This window comes from Squalius cephalus, assembly GCF_949319135.1.
Source record: "Squalius cephalus genome assembly, chromosome: 24".
NCBI classification, from domain to species: domain Eukaryota; kingdom Metazoa; phylum Chordata; class Actinopteri; order Cypriniformes; family Leuciscidae; genus Squalius; species Squalius cephalus.
In genome coordinates, this window is record NC_137145.1 from 14954656 (window position 1) to 14980501 (window position 25846).

The 25846-nt window shown below is 37.3% G+C and overlaps 1 protein-coding gene across 2 annotated transcripts in view; it reads right to left on the bottom strand.

The window, feature by feature from the left end:
* Positions 1 to 25846, bottom strand: part of frem2a (FRAS1 related extracellular matrix 2a) — a 70391-nt gene extending 44545 nt beyond the window's left edge. For both annotated transcript variants that reach the window (XM_079860949.1, XM_079860950.1), the window contains exons 1-4: positions 20791 to 25846; positions 18753 to 18842; positions 8127 to 8273; positions 4083 to 4313 (exon numbers count right to left, since the gene is read on the bottom strand). In XM_079860949.1, the coding sequence (XP_079717075.1) occupies positions 4083 to 4313; positions 8127 to 8273; positions 18753 to 18842; positions 20791 to 25786 (5464 nt within the window). In that variant the 5' untranslated portion in view covers positions 25787 to 25846. The remainder of the gene's footprint in view (positions 1 to 4082; positions 4314 to 8126; positions 8274 to 18752; positions 18843 to 20790) is intronic.

The window sequence follows — 25846 nt, forward strand, 5'->3', positions numbered from 1 at the left end:
TTTGGGATTACAGATGAAAATTTTAATTATCCAGGGACCCCGAGGAGGCGATAAAGACAAAAACACACAGAATAAAACAATGTAAGCCTCCGGTTATTCAAGCTACACATTTAAATACGCTCGTAATTGTGAGAATATGAGATGATGTCGTGATGATGAACAGGCAAATGATTCAGCCACGGCTCTCGGCTAAAAAAAACAGACGTATTTTGTAACGAGCTGCTTGGAGATAAAAAAAAAAGCTTGTGTAAAAAGTGTTTTTGATGACAGGTTTATCCACGACGGCTTTTTGATGTTATCACGCCATCTCTGTTTGGGTCCTCGCAGACAAAAGTGCATCGCTCCCTCAGAAATGACCCTTTGAAATCTGCAACTAACTTTCCAATTCGAATGGTTTAATTACAGAGTCAGTGCAGACCTATCAAACCTTTCTCAAACACCTGTCGACAATTTACATTAATCGACGAGACGCTTTCAAAGCAAGACAGAGCTGTGTGGAGAATTCGAGATGAAAAGAAGGGCCGCGGACATGCGGGGGTGCGCTGAAAGCTCGCAGGTAGGAAGAGATATCAAATGCTATGATAATTGAGGTCTACTGAAAGACAGAAAAAAGCATTTGCAATATGGAGATAATGCATGTGTTTAATCTGCAACATTGAACAAAAAATATACAAAATAGCCTGGGATGTTTTTAGAAGCTTTGTTGTTGTTTTTTTTCTTTCGGTCTCTTGAACATCATGCCTACCTCTGAGTCACCCACTTCTTTGCTAGATGTAATGGTGGTTCAGTATATTGAGCGGCTGAACCGGAGATATTTTTAAAGAACTAAATGTGTCTGAAAAAAGAACTGGGGCCGTATTCACAAAGAATTTTAAGGCTAAAAGTAGCTCCTAACTGGCGAATTTAGGAGCAACTCCTAAAAATAATGGGCGTGTCACTCGTAACTTTAGGACTCCTAATTTTTTTGACTAAGAGTAATTCACGAAGCATTTTAGCCCTAAAAGTAGCACCTAAGCCTGGGACAGCTTAAAAGAAGTCGAGAGGACTCCTAACTCACTAAGACCTATTCACAAACCGCTTTTTGTGGCATTTCACATTGCGATGTTTTGAAATGCGTATGCGGCGGCTACAGGAGCTTCCAATCGTGAGGGAACAATTCTGCATTGTAGGCATAACTAGGGATGCAATAACGCCACCAACAACAACCAAAACTAGGCTACTCATTGCATGTAAACTATTTGTAACGTTTCATTGTGAATCAAATTAAAATGTTCTTCTCTTTGCAAACGTAGGCAGAGGCATATAGAGACAGATTAATTCAATAATGTTGCAAAGATATTGCATGAATCCATATGTTTCATTAGGCTACTCGGCTATTTGTTTTGCCTTACTCTTTATTCATTTAGGCTATTTATTCAGTTATTCATCATCTTCCATCCTTCGCACTACTTGTGTAGCGCACGCATTCTCAGACCTGTCACCTGTCACTCATCATCGTAGGGGAGGTGTGAGGAATCATTCCCGCATTACAATCATCAGCCAATCAAGGTGGTCACTTCAGTCAAGCTCGTGCATGAGTAATGACGTCATCCATAACAACGAAGACTCACTCTTAGTTTAGGAGTTGTCATTTTTCTTTACTAAGAGTAGGTCTGAAAGGCGTTGTGAATAACTTTTAAGAGAAAACTCCTAGCTAAAATCTTTTAGTGTGATTTAGGAGTACTCCTAGTGGTAAGATAAAATGCTTTGTGAATACGGCCCCTGATCTCATATAATCATTGGATAAGTTTGTGTCTGAAAAGCCAATGCACATTAGATAGAATGTAATATACACTTGTGTTCACAAGTTTGGGGTCGCTAAGATTTTTTAATGTTTTTGAAAGTCTCTTATGCTCACCAAGGCTTTATTTACTGTATTTGATCAAAAATTAAGTTAAGTTTTTTAAAAAACAACTGTTTTCTATTGTAATATATTTTAAAATGTAATTTATCAATATGATTGCAAAGCTGAATTTTCAGCATCATTCCTTCAGTCTTCAGTGTCACATGATCCTTCAGAAATCATTCTAATGTGATGATCTGGGCCCGTATCCCTAAAGATTCTGAGAATCCTCTCAGAGAGCTCCTAACTTAACCTAAAAATTCCTTGCCAGGAGTTTTAGCTTAGAAGTGATTCCAGAACATTTTCAGTGAACTCTGAGCAAGGAATGCATGGAAAATCCTATCTTAGTGAGGAGGTGTGGTTGACCCCGTTGCTAGGTATGAGTCATCATTTCAAAAGCCGTGATTGGTTGATCCTACAAGTTTGATGAAAATGAACTTTTGGTGATAATGAGCAAAGGATGTACCCTCAAATCAATAAACATAATTATACACTCTAATCTTATGCAGACTGTAATTGTAAATAATATTTCACATTCAAGAAAATATCTGGAAAATGAATAGTAAGCTGTAGGGGTTATAGCCTAACATTAGAATCTAAAATATGTGAAAACTTAAGCTCATTACACCCTGTTCAAATAATGATTTGTGTCTTATTTGCTCATATTAATATCCTAGCTGGCATATTTTGTACTTTCACTCCCATATGGACCCCATTGAAAACAAGATGGCCTATCTCAAGGGGCTGTCCTTAATGAAGTAGAAATTGCAACGTTACAACTCAGTGTGGTCTTAACGAGGGTAACACGGCTCAGCTTTTATCAATGTCTGTGATTGCTGGCTGGTCTATTTATGAAGGCTTGTTAACAAATATCCTACAAATACAGAAAATGGAGAAAAATCCTCTGTTGGCCATTTTGTGCAGCTGCTTAGGGGAACTCCTAAGCCACTAAAAGTCCTCTTCCCTGCTCTTAGCAGATCTCGCCTTAGGAGCCCTTTTAAGCGCTAGGAATCTTGAGGAATAGCTTTTATATTAACTGGGATTTTCGTGTCACTTTTAGGGGAAATTCTAAGAAAACGTCATGACTCTGAGAATTTTCTTAGAATTTGGCCGCTAGGAGCCACTTTTTGCACAAAAATTCTTTAGGGATACGGGCCCAGATGCTCAAGAAACATTTCTTAATATTATCAATGCTGAAAACAGTTGTGCTGCTTAATATTTTTGAGAAAACCATAATTTGTTCTAAATTTTCTGATGAATAAAAGTTCAAAAGAACAGTGTTTATTTGAAATAGAAATCTTTTGTAATGCTATAAATGTCCTTACTGTCACTTTCAATCAATTTAATGGATCCTTGCTGAATAAAAGTATTAATTTCTTTCAACAACAACAACAACAAAAATATTTAAAAATTAAAATTAAGTGTAATATAAGTACTGGTCTGCACCAACCAGCAATTTTCCAATTATAAAATACTTCTACCCCAGCTTAATATGCAAAGACAACCATAAGTAAGCCATTTTTCAAGTTTACACCCGATTTACCCAAAAAAGGTGTAAACACTGAGTCACTTTTTAAACATTGCTCTGTCTTGTTTGAGCAGCCTGACAACAGTGGCATACTGACTCAACCAATGATGGGAGTTTAAAATAGTTATTTATTCACAATGTTACTGTTTTTACTGCATTTTTGGTCAAATAAATAAAGGTTTGGTAAGCATGGTAAGAGACTTTCAAAAACATATAAATTCTTACCAGTCTTTTGAACAGAAGTATATATCACATTTTATCTAATGCGCGTTGGCTTTTCAGACACAAACTGATTATATGAGATCATTTAAAAATCTTACTGACACCTTTTGAACAGTGGTTGTAAATCACCTTAGCTCACATGGGCTTTTCATCACATTTGAATGCTTATCAGGATTTTAACACCAGTAAAAAAAAAGACCATTAACTGATCTTTTATTCATTCTAACTGGTTACCCTTTGTAAAGGTTGGAGCCAGAACATAAAACAGTTTCTGCTCAGAATGTACCAAAATGAAAAACATTTAGTTTCTAATCCTTGTTTTTCCTTTTCTGTAGTGCTCAGTGGTGAAGAAATAGCTTTTCAGCTGTAATAAAGTTTGGCAGTTTATAGTTCGGGTAGGTTTGAAATTTTAAACTAAATCTTAGTTTGGTCAACTTTTGTTGGACTTACCATCACCTGGATCCACGATCTCAACTGTGGCTATTGCTGGTGACTCCAAAACACTCATCACCGGCTCAGTCAGGACAATCTGGAACGTCTCGGACTGCTCGTATTTCCCATCAGAGAGAACCCTCACCCTCCATGTGGCTCTGGTCTGGCCGGGGTTAAATTGTACCTGCTTCTGAGATTTTCCCAGGAAATCCTTGCCCTTCTCGGCACTGCCATCCAGAGTACCAATCCCTAAAAACAGCACAAATTCAACAACTTTGACAAACTTTTCCTGACTTCCTATCTCCAGCCTCCAGATGTGTCACAATTCAAGACTTCGAGAATGATCTACTCAAAGAAGCTTATTACGAAATGTATGAGCTGGGATTAGCTAAGGTCTGCATTTCCCAGATTTATAAAGATCGCGCACAACAGTGCAGAAAGAGATGCACTATGTATAGAAGTTTAAAAAAAGCCACATGTCTGTTGGTGTCTGATGCTTCAAGACTAAGATCTAGGAACAAAATCAAGGAACATGTTGAACTGAAGTACAGCATGTACACTCAACTTCCTCTCTACTGTAACAGAGGAATGAAGCTGTGATGGGATTCCCACACAGTGAGAAAACCTGAAGTGAACCTGCCCAGAAGCGTTTGATCTCTGATACATCAAGCAGAGACACCGTCAGGGATCCGTCTGCCAGAACCTCCCAAACAGATGTGAAGAATTAAATCACCGCGGTCTTTCAGATCAATGCTGGATGATCGCTGCTCTTCAATCCATAACACTTAAGCTACAACATGACAAGAAAAGCAAAATACCGGTAGTAGAAAAAGATTGTAGATTTAGGGATCTAATTATAAATATAGATTTTTTTTTTATATTGACTGACTAGAAACATGATAAGCATCATAAATTGACATACTTTGCTACAGTTAAACACTTTATTTTCTTTGCACATTGTCATCTAAAATATATTGGTCAGCTAAAATTAAATGCCATTGTAATACAAGTTCATTTGACTCATATATTTATGAATTTGTCATGACAAAATATTGACTAAATTTAAAGAATATTTGTGACTAAAAATGTATGACTACAAAAAGCTGTGAAAAATGACCACTGATTGGAGCAGTTATTGATACACAGACACAGTTTTCGGAGACTATTCTACCATTTAGTGCAGAAATTATGGCTGATACTATGTTCTTCGAGAACTGGTATTTTATCTGGGCAACAGTCCCATTAAGAAATTAGAAACATCACAAGTGAGAAGTTTATTCTAATATAGATATATCAATAGTAAATATAGGACAGGGACGATATACATATCCCCTGATTCGATACTATCACGATACTTGGGTGCCGATACGATACGCATAGTGATTTTTAAACATTGTGATTCTGCAAGTATTGTGATTTGATATTGCTATGTATTGAGATTTTTGTTTGCTTTTTCAACTTTAGACCATGGAGAAAAGTTGAATGATACACTTTATATACATTAAAGTAAACATTATATACATGATGGTGCAGTTCATATATCAGTCGGTATCTCCGTCCACCATTTTTCACTATCTCGTATCCATTAATAAGAGATATGTCATGTAATACTCACTGATTCAACCCATATCGCCCTCTGCTGAAATAAATAAAAAATGTAATTTACTATGAATATTATTATTATTAATTCATATTAATATATATTCTGGAATAATAAAAAAAAAAAAACGTGATAATTAGATGATTAGCTTTTTTCCCCAGCCCTAGTAAATATAAGTTATATAAGGACTAAAGAATTGCATGGTTTTTGTAATAAAATCATTTTATTTCAGTTACACTAGAGGGGCTGTGAAACTGATGTTCCTTTAAGTGACCATTAAAGTTTTTTTGCTTTTTTAGCTGCAGCATTCAGCTACAACTTCAGAAGGAACAAAAACCTTCAAATGTTCCACCCAACCGTGTGAAAAAAAATCTTCCACGAAAGCACAGAAAGACAGAAATTGATTGAAAGATATAAGGCGAATACAATAAAAAGAGAACGAGAGCGAGAGAGTTCACTTTCAATTCCATTTCTCTAACAACAGGGGGGCCCATTCTCCCCACAACAAGCGGCATAGGACGCCAGCCACAGTGAGACGTGAGGAAAAGGAGAAAAGGACAGAGGCAGGCGGGTGTGAAAAAGTAGAAAGCTTTGTTGAGGGGGGATGATGTTTGGCAGAGATCGGAGCGCCAGGCTCCAAAGAGCACAGAGAAAGAGCACTAAGACTATCACACTTTTGCTGTTACAAGGATGGTTCATCCGAAAATAGGCATAATTTTCTCTCGCTAATGTCATTCGAAACCCGTTTGCGTTTTGTTTCTTCTGTTAGACAGTGATTTGAAGCAATCATTCTTGCGGTCCAAAATAGTTTTATTTAATAAAACTAAGGTCTGCGTGACCTTTTCTTTTTAGACCAAAAACATACAAGTTTAAGAGGCTGTACGTTTTCTGAATGTATATTTCTTGCTCTTATTTTGCTCTTCACTTCTGCTTCTTCTCCTGCTTTGTCTCTTCTACCTCTCCTTTCATTCTGCAAATATCTCACTTATTTTATCCTTCTTTCTCTATACTGTGATCTTCACAATTTTTATGTTAGATACAATACTTTTGATTTTATTATAAACTCTTATTTACTTAATTTGTTTGTCTCTATAATTTAACGTTTTTACTTTTAATTTTACTGTCCCTTATTCAAATTTGATCTTTGACATCATCATTGCTTGACTGCCTGGATCCCATTGCACCAATTATATAAATGTATTTCCTATCCCTTTAGATCAAGTATACATTTCTTTAAAAAATAAAATAAAATAAAAATTCTTACTGACCCAAACCTTTTGATATAGCGTATATTCAAATATTTCACTATAAGAACTTCTATATGGAAGCCAACTTTCCATCCAACTTCACTTTTCACACATAAAAAAAAAGTAAATGCAACTTCCATAGTTCCAGGTTTTAATGTAACATAATATATATTTTATTTTAAATGACCAAAAATGCTGTCTCAACTACACAAGATGATTCTTCTGTATTACACACATCTCTTTGGTAACTGCTTTATAAAGTGGTAGGAACTAAATTAGCAATGGCGACAGAAAATGAAGCCTATGGGGCCAATCACACAGAACACGTATTTGAGTTTAAAAACACAAGTCGCATTTCACTCATTTTCATTTCCCTGCATAGAACCTCATTATTAACACCCCATATCCATCTTTTCTATCAGCTCCCTTCCTTCTCATCTCTTTTGTTGCCTTCTGCTCTCCACTTTCACGTTCCCTATTTTTAACCTCAACATCCTTCAAAGCCAACACACACAAACCACAAATCCGAAGCAGCGTAAACAAAGACTCTTGGTTTCATGGATACTGACCACATGTAGGGCTGTGCTGAGCCCGGTGCAGGGCAAGATAAGCAGGTGTACGCTCAAAAAAAAAAGTCAGTATGTTCTATGGATGTCAGAGAGCGAGGGCTTTCATCTCAGACACAAAGAAGCCAAAACTACTTAGAAAAACATCTCTAACAGCTTCCCGTTGATAAGCTTAAGTAATAAAAGCTCTCACTCTGAATGCTAATGATTCACTTTTAACGGCTGTACTGGTGACTTCTTGTCAAGTTTAATCAATTCTGGATAATAATGTTTTTGCGGCAAAAAAAAAAGGTGATGGAGAAGGAAAATGTGTGAAATAAAGTATTTTGCTGGTAGAGAATCAAATAAAGAATGATCCAGTGCTAAAATTTCTATATATTATAATCATTATGTTCACAACTTGTAATCATTCCTTCAATGTGCTCATTGTTTCCGCCATAAATTAATACATTGTTTGCTAACTGTGGTGATTTGTATATGTACATTTCTGAAATACATTACTTGGACACAGTCACCTCTGATAACAGATCACTCTAAACTGTAATGTAGACGCATGCATTTTCTGTAAAGCTGCTTTGAAACTATGTATTGTGAAAAGCGGCATACAAATGAATGTGAATTAAATTGAATCCAGTGCTCTGATACTCACCAACAAAAGACGTTTCACCCAGAAAACCTCGACGTCTAAGGATCACCTCGAGAACTTTATCCTCCTCATCCACCACATATTTCGGCTTCTCCAGAGAAATCCAAGCCCAGTTCAGACGAAACTGTTGGTTCTTCAATTTGTTCCCTCCTGAAAATAACAGATTATTATGGCACTATTATTGCCAGCTGAAAGCATTATGAAATTAAAAAGAGTGCTGCAGTGATGCAGGAATTTTTAGGCCAACCCTGAAGTTACCATTACACTGATTCCCTTCAGTGTCACCACCAACGACACTTTCAATCATTTAAATGCTACAAATTGAAAGGTTTGAGCATGATAATAAACACAATGAGGCTGTAAAAGCAGACTAATAAGTAGACGAGTTTACGTGATGGATGTTTACACTATTACTGATGTATTCAAATATTTAAAAATATCTTAAGCTTGTGTTAACCACAGACCCCATTTCAGGAATTTACCAAATACCAATTTAAAACAAACCTATTGACTTTGTGAAAATATAACACAAAGTTCAAAAATGGGTTTTAGGACTCATTCCTGCAGAGCTCTATAAAATATTTTTGTAAATATTAAAAAAATAAAACATTAGTCCAGGTACGGTAGAGATGTGTTCTACTTTAGGTCATTACCAATCTGTGGAAATCTGCAGAGCTTTTCAGTGGAGTTCTGTGTTCCTACTAATACCTTATGAATATGACCCTCATAATGGACTCAGAGGGGATTAATTAGAGATTATAATTCAAACATAATGTGCACACCACCAGTTGTGTTTACTTAAGGGGTTCATGGGAAATAACTCTCTCATATGCTACATCTTAGATGTAAACCATTTGGGTTTTATAGCATAAAAACAGCACAATGTACAGGATTCATGTAGCATAATCTTTGTTATTTTGAAAATCTTTATACTTTGATCATCCACAATGTCTCTACACTCAGGTACTTGCCCCAGATTGCCTTAGCAGCGGTCTTTTACCCATGCACACTAAAAATAATGGTTTGTTTAAATAGAAAAAGAATGTAGTTCAGTGAAGAACAGACAATGTAATATTTATATCTTGTGCATGCTGACTTCGCACTTCTCATGCTTGGTTTCACAATTCTTGGTGTATCTCGCATTAAATGGATCATCCAGCTGTAGCTCTCAATCACCATCTTCATGTAGTTTAAATATAAATTGATACCATGATTATTACCATGGTACCCCCGGCCCCAGTCGAACCGCACTTCCCAAAGGCAGTCTGCTCCAATACATTAAAAATGAGCGAATACCCAAGAACAAAGAGTTTAGACTTCATGCATTATGAAGCCTAGGATTAAATCTGTGTCAAAGGCAAAAGTCATCACATTTAGTGCACACATACTTTCACACCTACTACATCTCTAATCTATATTTACATCATGTATTGGACTTTGCATATTGATAATTCACTTCACGTGCACAGAAAACATCAGAGACAAATTCCCAATTTATCTAGACCATGTATATTCATGACTTTTCAATGCTTGTTTCACTTGATTTCCTCGAGCTAACCCCAGGCTCTTAATATCTCACTCACTAACCTTGCCTGAGAGATGTCATGACTGGAAAAAAATGGACGTTGCTAATTCTAACTCAATATTAGTCTGTAATTATGTACGGTTGCAAGGTGATAACTGTTAGGCAGATGATATAGAGCGTATACAAATTCAGAATGCAGGAAAATAAACCATTTTACACGTTAAAGTGATTATATTTGACATTTGATGAAGATTAGCAACATAAGCCTCATGGTTCATTGAATTATCATAGTGGTCCATATAATTAAGAGTCCAGTGTCTGTTAGGACTTATCTATTCATATTTCGACTCCACATATAGATGTAGATTGTAGGTAAATGGTAAAAGGAAGCTGTAATAAATATACATATAATTATAAATTATAAATTAAACACACACACATATATATATATATATATAAAAGAAAGGCTACAATACAGCCACATCCATTTGTTAAAACTCTAATAATCACTTATTAACAGGTGACAATGTTTGATTTGATTTACAGTCTTATGTTTCTTATGTTTTATTATACCACTGTAAGGCAGAAAACATATTAATGCAGCACGTTATCCGTGCAGCAATGACACTTCTACTTTCATCTTGTCATCTTCTATCAGTTTAGGGAAGAAGTGATTGATAGGGTGTGGTTTAAATGTCTGCAAAGACCATTTGCGAGTAAAGAAAAAGCTCTCAGCTCAAGGACTTCATTATTCTGTGGGTTTAGTTTGTTCATTCAGGTCAGTGAGCTGAGCAAACAAAACACCATCAGTTACTAGAAAGAAAAAAAAAATCAAGTGGATTTGTACATTTTCTAAAGAAAAACTGTGAGTGATGCCTGTGAAAAACATGCCAGCTGTAATGCTAATTGCTATTGTTAACTCCTCTGCCGATTTTAGGGATGCAAAAGATGCTGTCAATCATATAACCAACGCATATTTTTGTCATCAAAAATATTAGTATCAAAGGATTTAAATAATAAGTATCACAGTATATTAATGTGACAGTCAGGTTTAGCCAAAATTGATGTTAAAAAAATATATAATAATAATAATAATAACAATAATAATAAAATAAAATATTTAAGGTGTCATGTCTGTAGCATAAATGAGTTTAATATTGGGGTTTTGAAAAACGTTAAAATATAAGAAACAGTAATATTGATTCTTGCCTCAGTAGAGGCCACCGAAAAGATATAAAAAATAATAATCTAAATACACGAGAAGAAAAGAGAAAAAAATGTGAATATACACATGTGAATATAAAATGTGTTTGTATTTGTTCAGTTGTCAAGCTGAACAATGCTCTCATTAGCTTTGTCTCTGAAAAACCTACTGACAAGTTGCTTTGAAGCCCAGTGGATTTGTCCAAACCCTGATACTGACAGTCTCCATGAAGCTTCTCACACAAAAATAAATGACTTGCCCCAAATGACTTTATTAAACAGTAGTGTTTCAAAGGCGGATAGTTCAGACAGAGTTTCCTAGAAAGACATGACATGCACAACAGCTGACATTCACTCAGAATAGCTCATTAAAAGCTAATCAGTGCCTGGTGCATGAGAAGCTTTACTATATCCAGGAACTTTAAAGAACTTCTTAACAACATCTAAAAATAGAGCTCACAAATAATTCATCAGATAGTACAAATCTCAAGACTGGATAAAGTCAGACCGAAGTCAAATGGAGATGACCCCCGAGGGTATACGTACTTTAGTGATTTATAAAGGTCTTATCTTAACAGGGTTGGAAAATGTATCTGAACATGAAAATGAATGAGAATAGTAGAGTATTATGTGCTTTAAGGCTTTATGTGCAATTGCTTCTTTTTATTATCAGTTTGCCGAAAGCATCAACATCAACAAATCCTCAGGAGCTCCACACTCCTACTAGTTAACTCCACTCAATACTTAGTTAAACAAGTCAAAAACAAGTACTTTGAGGCCTGTTTGTCAAAAACTATTTTATCTGTTGCACATACTAATATTTCTAGATTGATTTCCTCACCTTTAGTTTATAGAATTAATCTGATAACTGAATTAGAATAAGAAAAATCGAAAAAGAAAATGAGTGTATCAAATAATACAAGATATGTGCAAGTTAAAACGTACAAGTTGCATTGTGAATATGCTTTTCCTGTAACAAACTTACATTCAAAAGTCTCTTATGCTCACCAAGACTGCATTTATTTGGACAAAAATACAGTAAAAACAGTATTATTGTGGAATATTATTATAATCAATAAAAAAAAAAAAAAAAAAAATTAATTTTAAAAAAAAATATTAAAAATTTAAATAAAATAACATTTTAAAATAAATAAATATTTTAATATATTTAATTAAAATTTGAATAAATTTTTTAATGTAATTTATTCCTGTGTTGGCAAAGCTGAATTTTCATTATTTTCATTTCCCTTAGTCTTCACTTTTCAGAGTCACATGATCCTTCAGAAATCATTCTAATATGCTGATTTGCTGCTCAGGAAACATTTCTTATTACTATCAATGTTGATAACAGTTGTGCTGCTTAATATTTATGAGGAAACTGTGATACATTTTTTAACTGGATTCTTTTATTAATAAAAAGTTCAAGAGAAAAGCGTTTATTTTAAATAGAAAGTCTTTACTGCTACTTTTGACCAATTTAACACATCTTTGCTCAATGAAAGTATATTAATTTCTTTAAAAAACAAAACAAAAAAACAATCATACTGACCCCAAACTTTTGATTGGTAGTATATATATTGACAAATATTGAGTAATACAATATATTTTAATCGAAATGAAAAAACAACAATTAAAATTGCAAAGATTTTAGTGTCTAAGATTAATTTAAAAAATAACACTAATTCAAAGATTACATGCACATCTATGGTTAAGCAGTTGTGTGCCACTGACAAGGTATTATGCCTTCCCTCACAAGCACCATTGATGCAGATCATAAACATTAGGAACAGAATACATCCAGTCATTAATGCAATTTTTGCATTAAGGTGCTTTTCGAAGAGTAACATCTCAACATAACTATGAGCTAGATTATCAACACATTCATTCTGATGGATGTTTGCTCAAACTGCGCTTCAGCTAAAAACTGCAGCTTGTTGGTCTTTTCACGGATCCTACTAGCCTTTCCTCATCTAGCTCAATGGGCTCTTGGCTGCAGCCACAAAGTCTTGGCTGTCTGCTTTACTGTTTTATGGTTGGATTGAGAAGACAGAGCTAGTCTAGCAGAACTTGGATACATTCAACAAGAACATGTGGACGGGCAATGAAGACAGTTCAGAGTCTCTAGGCTGCTCAGACTGAAACAATAGGTTCACAAACACAGTACATTTTCTTCAGCGAAGGTCACAGCTTGTCTGGATGCACTCAAGTAATCCCTTCTGTCCATCTGTCTTCGCCAACGACCTGCTTAACCTTATTCAGAAGAACGTTGTTTGAAGAACAGCAGACTTTTGGTCTGACACCCGTCTACTCGATCAACGGCACTTCAAAATGTTTAAGCAGGAATACCTGCAGGTGTGGTCTTGTCGTTGAATCAATCAGCCATGCAGGTCTAAGGTTAAACCAGAAATCCACATCTGAACTGACCCTAAATACTTGCACTACCCCCAAAAAACCAAACAGAACACCAGAAGATTCAGTGGAAATTCAATGCTAGCTCTTGCCAATCCACATGTGAATCCACAATCTTATGTCTAGACAACAATGAGAAACAGAGCTACAAAAACATCCCATTTTAGCATTATCTCTGGTTAATTTGATATGGGAGAAAAAAATAAATGGCTCAAACATATGGTTATCTACATCCACGCTAAAAAAAAGCATTGTTCTTTATTGTTCATACAGCGAACTGGACCATGTTCAACAAATCCCCAGCAAAAATCTCCATAATACAATGTGCACAACAAGAAAAACAGAGCCAGCAATGAGGTTTTTTTAAAAAAAAACCAGACACAACAGAGCTTTAGGAACAACCTAATCAGTCTGCAAAACTGGTTTCCAGAAAAATGGTTTACAATGGCATAAATTAGGCACTCATTCACCATCGGTGCCATAAATTAGGCACCGTCTTGTTTCTCAACCAGATGTTGATGGTCAGGTCTGTTGAAAATATACCGAGCTTTCTTTTTAATGATCCAAAAAAAACAAAAAACAATTGAGCACATAATGGCATTTTTGCTTTAGAGTGAACACCGCTGTAAGTTAACATCAAACATTTTTGAAAAATAATTCCCTCAGCCCAACAGCAAAAAACCAAACATCCCAGAGCTATGATGTGTCACGTAAAGCTTCCCTCTGTTCTTTGTAGCCTCTGTGTGTCCCTGCAGTCGTTCCTGTCATATATCTATCCGTGCCTCAGAGGCATGATTGCAGGGAGAGGGGTAGAGGATTCAGAATGAGTGTTATCCGTCATGACCTTTTGCAAAGGAAGGGTAACTGATAAATCTGTCCTCTTTTAACCGTTAAGTTTGGGGGCCACAAGTTGCAAAATCATTTAAATGGAGAACTGCATTTATTAGTGTCAGTCAGAGGGTGTTTACGTGACTAAAAACAGTTTAAACATCTATTAGCTCTGTTCTAAAACCTAATGAGCTGCATCACTGACAAAACAGAAGGCAGAACATCTTAAATATGTCCGAAATCGCCTCCTATACCCTTATATTGCACTATTTGAGGAGACAGCCGTTTGTAATGGTGTCTGACTTCCATAGTGGCCATTATCGTGTACTCTCATTCAATCCCATAATGCACCTCAATAACGAGTGTACAACTGATGCAAGCTCATTGGCTAGCAGCTAGAGAATACCCATTCACTGAGCAGCAAATTAACTCCCGTGTCTCTCCAGAAGATGGCGTCCACAGAACTTCTGGTGCAGTGTTCAAATTTGCTAACTTGTTTTTATTCACTAGGCTACTTTAAGCACACAATATTAGTGGAGTAATGTCGGCGATGGTGAACGCGTGTACAGCAGATTTCGGATTCAGCGATAGAGTGTGCAGTTAGCATGTTGCTAAGCTAACAGCGCAACTCTTTAGGTATAAAAGTACATAGCACAAACAAATATAATGTTTGTCAATGCGGTTTCAGTATTGAATTAAAGTTAATTTATTAATTGCCTTGTCCACCTTTTACTAATTTTTTTCACTGAACTGCATTATTGGATTACCTTTTCAGTAAGGGATACATGCGATAAATTTGGCTAAGACAAAGTTTCTTTAGGCACATTAATGACAACTATTTGCAACAACAGAACAACCAGATATCATTAATTTTCAATGAAAGTTGGTGATTTCAGAGACCAAACAAAAACCAACAGCCCAGCAACTCGCCGACCTCTGTGAATTTGAACAGGGCTTTAGGAGACAGAATAATGAAGTTGCCAACATCTTGGAACAGCTTTCACTTTTGGAGCACACCTTTGATGCCTTACAATGTTGTCTCCAGAGGCAGATCACAAGGTTTTGGTACAGAGCAAAAGAGATGGAGGCAAAGATAAACAAAAACTAAATGATCTAGGCCAAACTCTGATGGACAGTTTACGGACATAGATAAAGGATGGAAGACTTGCACAAAAAGTACATCCAGAAAATATCTTTGGAAGGCCACAATCCTCTAAACTGCATGTGGAAAACATGCAGGCTCATCATCATTATAGGGTATGCAAGAACATTTTGAAAAACAAAACAATTAATTAAACCCCTCTGGAATACTACTTGTACTAAATATGCAAGTCGCAATCTAACAGAGGGCATTATATAAATGCAGCTGTTTAACACAAATTGGACATAAAATGGGGTTTATGATGTTTGCTGTGGTTGTTGGGCTCTTTGGACAAGCACAATCTAAGATAGTCTAATTAGGCCAGCTTTTCAGGCATAATGTGGCAGAGTGTTTGTATCACTGAATTTCAAGCTGAAGCTGTATATTACTGCACAAATGTAGAAAAAAAGGGTCCTAGGAGAAAACCTTGAGGCACCTCATGATAAAAACAGCTAAACTGAGCCTTTTTGTGTTTGCACACTACATCTGTAAAAATAGATGCATACTGCTTGGGATCTTTCCTATAAAATAAATGCCTCCGCCACCAATGGAGTGAAACTATCCCCCAGCAATACACAGAAACAAAACTGGTAATGACCCACTGGGCTCAGGGGTCAGACACCAACACAGCTGCATACCAAAGAGTTCCTTCTTTTCAGTCTTTCCTGAATTGAGAGATGACTGACAGTAGGACAAATGACAACCACTCCCAAAATGGGGGGTTAACTTAAAGGAACAAATAGACCAATTTCGGGCCGACGTCACAGTTACGTCACGGCATTAGCTGGTGGCAAAACAAAGGGAAAACTGGAGGTGGCCAATACAAACCAGCACAGATTCGACTACATAATAAGGAGCTTAAATTATTATTATTGTTATTAAATGTCATCTTGTTGTGTTGTTGGGTGCAAGAATCGACGGAGTACAGGCTCCAATTTGAAATTTTATCGCATAATGTTTTCTAAATGATTGTGATTATTTGTGAATCATCTATGATTGTATACATTGTTTTGATTGATTGTGACTAGACTTTTTGAAGAACCTGGTAAGAAAGGGTAATCAAATACATTGTTAAAAAATGAATATACTGTCTCTGGAATTTTTATTTCTAGAAAATATTCACATCATTAAAATTGCACCGTAATGTCACTCTTTACATTGCCGTCTTCTGTCTGGCCTTGGCGCTGGCTAGGCAGAACTGCGGATCGTAGGCTACCACACAAGTCTTGTACGGTTTATAGGCATTTAGTACAGTTATAGGCATCTAAAGATTTATATGCCCTCAGTTTCTCTTTACGCTTACAGTTCCATATCACTTCGCGTAGTTAACTGTAATAACAGAAAATAGGATACAATTCATAACAAGAAAAAACATTTAGCCCCATGCACTTGATCTGCAATTTTCAATGTCTAGCTTTACAATCAATGGAAACATGCAGTTTAATTTTAATAAATAAAGTATATAGTCCTATCTATAAATTCAATAGAAAATTAAACTGACTATAGGCTAAATAAATGGATAGTCCTGCAGCACGGATTTTTATTGCAGATAATATAACAAATAAATAATTATTGATAGGCCTACTTGTTAAAGGACTTTGTGTTTCATTTATTTGGCTAGTCTACTGTCATCTGTCAATAATAGAAAAAAAAGAATGAACGAATTAATTAATAAATAAATAATAATATTGACGCACATGCTTTTCTGTCTCATTATTGCAACATCTCTCTCTAATAACTGCATAAAGCCGAGCCGAGGACACACTTTAAGGCCGGTTATGAATGTAATTTGATGACTGATCATGCCCAAACGCGTGTTCAGCGCGTTCAGTCTGTGTTCAAAGTCGGTGTTTAAAATATGCTGCGATGAAAACGGTCAGAGAATGTGTCAGCTAGTCGTGTGTCCCCAGCATTAGTGTGCTATCAGTGGCTCAAACCTCCGTTACTAACTCTAAAATGACGTTTTGGAATTAGCAACGGAGGCATGGGATTAGATGCGTAAGAAATTAGTCCTACATACAAGAGCGTTTTAATGACAAAAACTTTACAAACGTCTTGAAATACATAATCTGAACAATGTTTCGAGGTGTGGTAACTGTAGTATAAGCGGAATAATTGACTTCAGGCCGTTGAATTATTAGAAAAATAATGCACACCCGAGGTGTAACGGCCATTACCACCTCGGGTGTGCATTATTTTTCTAATAATTCAACGGCCTGTCGTCAATTATTCCTTACATATATAATGTTGAATATAATTTAAAATAATGCAGTGAAGGATATTTGTGGGTCCATGATTATAATAAAATAATATTTGAATCATAACAAAGTAATAATAATAATAATAATAACAATAACAAAAAACTCTTCTATATTTTGGCTTAAAATATCGTAATAATTTGTATCATGACTTCAGTATCGCGATTTGTATCGAATCGTGACATGAGTGTATCTTTACAGCCCTATTTAACATCCTGACTAAAAAGACAAAATGAAGCCATGTACCGATCCTTTCAACCAGTTAATGCCTCTTGACTTGAAGATGCTAAGCAGACTTTAATTATTATCGTTTCAGGCCGCAACAGATTATTTCATGACACAACTGGTGATTGTGAGCATGAGAGAGACATGAAGCCTTTATAATGCAGTTCTCCAGCTGTTTTTCTATAGAGCTTGTATTTTCCAAACTCTTTTCAATGCCAGAGACCCTCTAATACTTAAAGTAATTGTAAGCTAGACAAGGGGTGTGTGGCTTAAAATCCCGGCTACAAGCTCTAATTATGTGTCATCTTGCCTCTAGTGCACCCAACGGCCCTTTGTGTTGTGTGTATGCAGACCCTTCAATCCATGATGTGCCCTTCTGAGGCATTGACAAAGACACTCAACGTGGCACTCCTATAGTGTGCTTTGTAAAGTGCATATCACATATTTGGCTTTCCAACTAAAACACAAATCATCAGTATCCGCAACAAGGTCTTTAGCCGCAAGCTCAATCGCAACAAGGTCTTTAACTGTAAGCGAATCCAGTAACAGTGACTGGATCGTCAAGTCCAACCTAATTTATACATGATTACCTATGCCTCACCAGATTTAATCCTACCCTGTTGATATGTTCCTAGGGTCATTCTAACCCACACTCACTTTTAAGTTTTTCTTTGATGTACTAAAAACTCATTTTAATGTTTTATTTTTTTCACCAGTCAAAGGTAGCACAGCATGTAATAAGCTGCACACAGACAGTTCATCTACCATGGAAAGAAAAAGCCTATTTGAATGCTACGTATCTGAATATATGCCTCTCGGGTCTAAACATTCACAATTAATCATCTAAGCTATTCCGTATGCAATGACACCTAAAATCAGAGCACATTATATCATTCATGAATTCAAATAATTAGTGCAGTATCATTCCTCACTTTATATGGCTAAGTGCATTAATAATAATTCTAAATGCATAATTAAACCATTAAAACGCCTAAAAAACTGGTGCATTTATTTTCTAATGCCGATTTTTTAGGACTTACCATTGTCCTCCACGGTGAAACTAAAGAGGTCACTGGTGGCATTTTTCTCATCCTTCAGGATATAGCAGATCTTAAGATCATCCATGTCAGCTGAAAACACAGAAAAACACAAAACTGTAAGATTAAACCTCACAAATATAATGTATTATTCATTCAGAAGAAAATAGATCAAAACAATCTATAAAAATCCTCATATTTTATGATCTACAGACCCTGGAGTGAAATGCTCAAAGATCAAATTATTCTATAAGCCGCTCAACTTACAAATATCTTCATTTTAATGCAAAAGGCATTCTTGGTTTTGCAAAACACATCTGAGATAAAAGGCTTTTTAAGTTTAAATAAATCCAGGTGAGGATTTTCACCAAAGCAGCCGGAGGGGGACTCAAAACAATCAGCAAAACAGGTGACAAGCTGTTACATAATGACAGGTGAGAACAAGAATTTTAAACACAGGATTCCAGCTTAAGACTTCCTTACATCTGGTCTGCCCCATCTACCAAATTAGACCCCTTAACCACATCTGCACTGATACACAATGGTTATGTTTCAGTGTACCATGAACAACATGGCTCTCTGTTCCTTTTGCTCCGACCCACTACTTTAAATTATTTATATTAGAGGAAGAAGCCTCATAAAAATGTAAACCCATGATTCTTTATGCATGGATGAAACCGCTTTTCATATTGAAAATAAAATGTCTACTTTCATCACCAGCACACACTCTCATTGTGAAATATTTAGCGAATGCCAAAGAGCAAGTGGTAGAAGAATATGGGGAAAGGGCAAAGTAAATAAAGAGAAGTGATTGTCCCTTCTGCTTCACTGCTCGTATTGATGAGGTCAAGTCAGGTTTGCCAGGTCTCTCCCTCTCGTTTTCACACTTCTGCCCTCTTCCAACGTCTGGGACACATTTCAGACTAAGTTAGTCTGACATGGATTTCGCATCTTTTCACTTGACACTCATGTTTGAAGGAGTGCGTTTGTGCTTTAGCTGTTAGAGGTCATGAACCTTTGCTGATCAGGGAAAATTATTATTCTGGCTAAAAGGCACTACAAGGATGTGCAAAAGGACGTTTTTCAAATTGAAAAGCCAGAGAAGTTGATTAAAATATTTGCAAATTTGCATAGAGTTTGATAGGTTTGGAGACTAACCTGTTTGCATTATGCAAAGCTTTTAAAACATTTAAAAAGACACTCATTTATGTATTTTCATGGTTAAGCCAAAATTATTGTATTGATTACATAATTATTATGGTGATATGATCAAATTTTCAAAGCAACAAGAGTTGCTCCTTAGTTTATAAACCCCTTTGCAAAATCTGCAAGATCTATATAATTTAATAAAAAAATGCTGATGAAGCTTTTTATGTATACAATTATAATTTTAGATATAAAATTTAAGTGATTATATATAATCTTACTTTTTTACAATGACAAGATTTCATCCCTCATATACGTTTTGTTTTTTTGTGTTTTTTTCCCTTAAAAAAAGCTAAACTTGTTACAGATAATATGGCAAGGGGTTTGCAAACTTATTAACAGTTGTGTTAATAAGTTTGCAAACCCCTTGCCATAGTTTGTTATGGCTAGCGGCACAGAAATTACATACTTCACATTTAACTCTATTTAAAATGTGGTTTGCCTCCAACCAGTAACTTTTTTCATACAATAGTCAGTCACTACAGGGACGTTAGAAGGCAAAAGTATGAGAACTTAATAATTGAAAGGAGATGTGTGAACGCTCTAGTTGTCTCATCAAGAATTTAAGCCGAAGGCTAAGAGACAGACACATCTTACAGCCTGTACTATTGGCAAAGGGCAAAGTGTCTGTTTCAAGATGGAACTACATTATTTCAAGCATTAATAAGAGCAGAGAACCTGTCCTGAACATGATGGGTACATAGCATTTGAAGAAAATTCTTATATGTATCTTTAAATGCATTGCACAGTTCTAGCACACTGAGTGTAAAAGAAATAACTTTCACAAAATGCAATCAATGGTGATAAGAACATTTCTGTTCTGATGATATATTACCTTGTGTGAAGGTGTTGATGGAGTCATTCCCTCTGTCCAGGTTAATCAGGTAGCCATGCTCTGGCTGTGCGGTAATGTGAAAAACCAAAGCATCCGGGCTACTGTCTCTGTCCACTGCCTTCAGGACTTTGCTTGTGATTTGATAACCGAAGTGACCTGCAGACAAGACCTTTAAAGTCGGTGCACCTTTATTAATCACAATCTGAGGCACACCGTTGTCCACAGACACAATGGTGATCTTCACGGTCTGAGGCCTTTTTGTCTCAAAAATGGTATCAGGGAATACAAAAAAATCTGAGTGGGTTCCATCAGTGACTGTAAAAGAAAAACTGTCCTTGTCCGACTCAGTGCCATCATGCTTATAGCTGATCATATTCTCATTTAGGTCCTGCTTTGTGAACAAAGTCACTTGTCGGCTGTTGTTGAAGAGCAGTTTGCCATGAATGGGCAGTTGGGTGACTGTAAACTTCAGTAGGTGCTCGGCTGTGTCTTGGTCCTCAACGGTCAACTCAAAGGGGGTAATGAGTTTGTTCTGTCCCTCAGTCACTAGAAGGTCATGAATGGTCAGTACTGGCTTTTTGTTGTCAACATCAACAACTGAAACACGGAATGTGCGGAACACAGGGTTGTAGCCATCGGTCACCTCAAACTCAAAGCTGTCCATCTTGACTTCATCATCGGCAGTATGGATGTAGTAGATCTTGCTCCCGGCCAGCTGTAACTGGGTAAAAGACACAATAGGCATACCTGGTGTATCTGTGCTTTCCAAATGCCCTCTCACTGGGGCTCTTGTGATTGTGAAGACTAAGTTCTCATCAGGGCTGTTGAGATCGCTAGTGCTAAGGAGGTTCGTAGTGAGCGTCACTTTGCCACCTTCTTTAAGAGACACCCCCTTACTGATGACATCAGGAAACACCATGTCAATGCTGCCCACGGTAATATAGAAATATCTGTCAATTAGAGGATTGATGCCATCTGTTACGTCAAACTTTACAAGGTCACGAATGCCTTCCTGTCCATTGTGAGTGTACAAAATTAGACCTTTGTTCACCTCGTTTTGTGTAAAATTCATGCCAACTGTTATGTTCTCCAGAGATTCTGCAGATCTTTTCTCCACATATCCTGATTTTCTGTGAAGGAAGCCCTGACTGGGGCCGTAGCGAACAATGAAAGTAAGGAAATCATCCTCTGAGTCCAGATCAGTGGCCTTTAGTACTTTACTATTTATCTCTTTTGTCTCACCAATATCGATTTCAAGTCCATCGTTAATGGCAAGCCTTGGAGTTTCATCATCCACAGGGATAATCATGATCATAATGGTGCCTTCAACTAAATGTATCCCATCTGTAAGAAGAACATAAAACTTGTCTTCAGTGGTTTCAGAATCATCATGTTCATAAATTATGCTAGAGGCTTCCTTGATTTGTCCCAGTGTGAAGTTGGTGATTGGGATGGAGCCACTAGCAAGCTGATTGAGGATGAACCCATTATGTGGGGGTTTGGTGATGATAAATGTCAACTCTTCTGCAGGAACATCAGCATCAACTCCGTTCAAGAGCGGTGTGTCAATGATAACATTCATGCCCTCCATTACGACAAACTCTCGCATAAATATCTCCGGTTTTTCATCATTGGTGGGAATAATAACAATGGGAAAGAACTGCCTCTCTGAGAAATTCACACCATCTGAACATCTGAACGTGAACCTGTCCTCCACTGGCTCAACTCCTTTATGTATGCTTTGGACATAATGAATATGACCTTCATTCACATCTCTGATGGTAAAAGCACTTACTGCCATTCCTGACCTTGACTTTTCAGAGCCTGGTGCTGGAGAGATGTTCTCCACATATCCTAATGTGGGCTGAACAATGATGGTGCACAGGATGTCCTCAATTGGAGTGTCTGCATCCTCAACCCTTATCTGATGCCTACCGATTGTGTTTTTATCCCCCTCAAAGACGTTAAAGGTATTACCAACTGTGACCTCTGGAGTCTGGTTATCTACAGGGAGAACGGTGACGTGAACACGGAATCCGTTTACTCGGTTACCCCCTACATTCCACTCATCAGACATGTCAGAAAGGGTCAGGTTGAAAAAATCTTCTATCGAAGTAAAACCAATCTCACCGCTGGTGTGAGCATACACAACCAGACCATTGATGATATCAGCTTGGGTGAATCTGCTTGAGGAAACTCCACTCACCAGAATTTCTCCAAACTTAGGGGCTTCTTCCACAATGAACGTCAACCTCAAGTCATCAGTGTCCTCATCTTTTCCCTGGATGACATTAGCGGTAATTTCTGTGGCACCATTTTCCAGCACGTCCAGGCGAGAGCCAAAGGTGCCCTTTGTGAGGCTGAGCGTTGGTGCCTTATCATCAATAAGCTTTACCACTACCTTCACGGTGATCGTTACAACATGAACACTATCACTAACATCAAGTTTAAAAGAGTCACTTGTCATTTCATCTCCATTGTGGACATAAGATACTCTGCCATCAGAGATATCCATCAAATTGAAACTACTCCCTTGTTTTAATTCAGTAAATATAAGTTCAACATGGCCGTGTAGTGGGGCTTTACTTAGTGTGAATGAAATTAGCTTACTGTCAGTGTCAAGGTCATTTGCGTCAAGTTCGGCACTCGTGATGACATGCACCCCTCTCTCAAGGACTGTGAATCCAGTGTTTGTTATCTGTGGGGGTTTGTTGTTTACAGGCTGCAGAAAAATTGTAAAAACTCCATCAGCGCCGTTTCCAGCGGTGTCCTCTACTGTGAAATGGAACTGCACCACATGAGGTATGATGCCAAGCTCAAGGTCTGGTGGACTGTAGGAAATCTTATGATGGTTAATTTGTGCTTGGGTAAATTCTGTTATGTCAGTATCTGAGCTGTCCGTTAAAACAACAGACCCGAATTTAATGGGACTATTCTCATCCATGTCAGTTGGTGGTCGAGTTATTATATATTTCAGGTCCCGGTCCTCAGAGTCCAAGTCAGTGTAACGAAGAACATTCTTGCTAAAATGAGTCAGCTGGTACTCATGTACTGTCATCTGCAAAGTAGTGCCAGGGAACAGCACAGGTGGAATATCGTCAATAGGCAAAATTTTTATAATAAAAAAATTCTCACCAGATTGATTCGGAGGATCAGCATCATCTTGTACTTTAAAATCAAACTGATCAGTAACCATCTCTGTGATGTGTGGACCTGTATGCCTATAAAAGAGCTTCTCATCTGTAATATCTTTCTGTAGCCACTGTGTCACTACTTTCTCATACACACCATCTTCTGCATTAAATTTCCAGGATGACGGGTCCTCAGGTGCTTCAGATTGCCTCACCACAACCTCACCAATAGCAGAAAGGGGAGGCTCGATTGTAAATTTAATAGTGGAATCTTCAGAGTCAATATCTGCTGCGCTGAGCACAAGCTGTGAAATGGGCACCATCTGATTTTTAAATAAAATAAGCCCAGTGTTTGCATTTATGATGGGCGGCTCATCGTCTGTGGGTACAATTGTGATGGGGAACAAAAACTCAACTTCATTCTTGCCATCTGACATTCTGAAAATGATATTATCACTGTATGTGTCACTACCATCATGCTGGTAAACCACGATGCCAACCTCCAGGTCAGCTGGGGTAAAATACTTCCTGCTGGTGCCTAGAACAGTTAAGAGCCCATGGCGCAGTCCATCAACCACCGTTATCCTCACACTGTCCAGATTGTCTTCATCACTAATTTCTAAATTGCTCTGAGTAAACAAAGACCTAGACTGGCCTTCATATAATAGCTGGCCGGTATTCTTAATGACTACTGGTGCTAATGTATTCATGGGCTTCACAACAATCATGAAAGCAAAAGGGTCTGAAATGCCACCATCTGTGTCTATGACCTCAAACTCTATTTGAAAGATCCTCTCTGTATCGGAGTCCAGAGAGGGAGGTTTGTAGGCTATTTTCAGATCTTTCAGATCCCTTTGATAAAAGGATGTGATGGGTAAATTCCTATCATCTGTACTCACGATATAACCCTCCTCAAAGGACAGAGGAGAAGTGATGTTGAAAATGAGACCATCAGGATTGGATTCCTTGTCCTCCGCAGCCAACATATCAGGAGTTAAAGCAGTCATAACAAACTGATCAACTTCCATCATCATCATAGCCACAAAACTCGGTCTGGGGGGAGTGTTTTCTTCGCCCTCTTTTATTCGGATCATCACATGGAAAAATTCTTGCTTGAGTAAATTATTTTCTTTGTTCCGTAGCTCCACGACCATTGGGATATAATCCTTATTAGGTGACTTGTGGGAAGACGTGTGCTCATACTGGATATTAGATTTGAGAAACAGGTCACAGTCCATCATTTTCTCCAGTTTGCTCTCATCAACAACTTTACCATATCTAGGAAGAACACTGCTGGCAGCCAACGATGTTACCTCACATTGTTCAGAGTCTTTATCATAGGTAAAGTCTAAAACCTTTCTGCCAATAGGATTACTAGTACCACTCAGTTTATCAACAACAAGAGGCATGTTCTTAGTAACAATCTCCAATTGTGTGAAAACAACCTCAACTTCCAGCATAAAGGGGATGATAATAGTTTCAGTCTGAGTGTCATACCTGAGTTGCAGCTTCACCCTGTCACCCGCAGGGCTCCTAGAACCGAAATGAGAGTATCTCACATCGTTAGGACCAAATTCACAAGGGAACTTTTTAGGAGACACATGTCCCGGTCTCTGAGACAGTGGATCATTATCCAGAACGGTAATACTGCACCTGTCTCCAGGCTGAACTTCAATGACCAAGTCGTTGATGGGATCGATGTAAACAGATCTCCCGAAAGGCACGTGTATGCCGTTGTTTGCCACCAGTATCGCGTCCTCGGAGAGTTCTGGCGTGTACGCGTACGACAATCCGTGTGTTTCAACTCCTCGCGCTGAACTACCTGTCAGTGAAAGCAAGAGAATGAGAAATCTGTAAAGTTCCATGCTGAACAGTCACAGGATGTCCTTGAGTAATTTAAATATCCAAATAGTGGTCGAACGGGT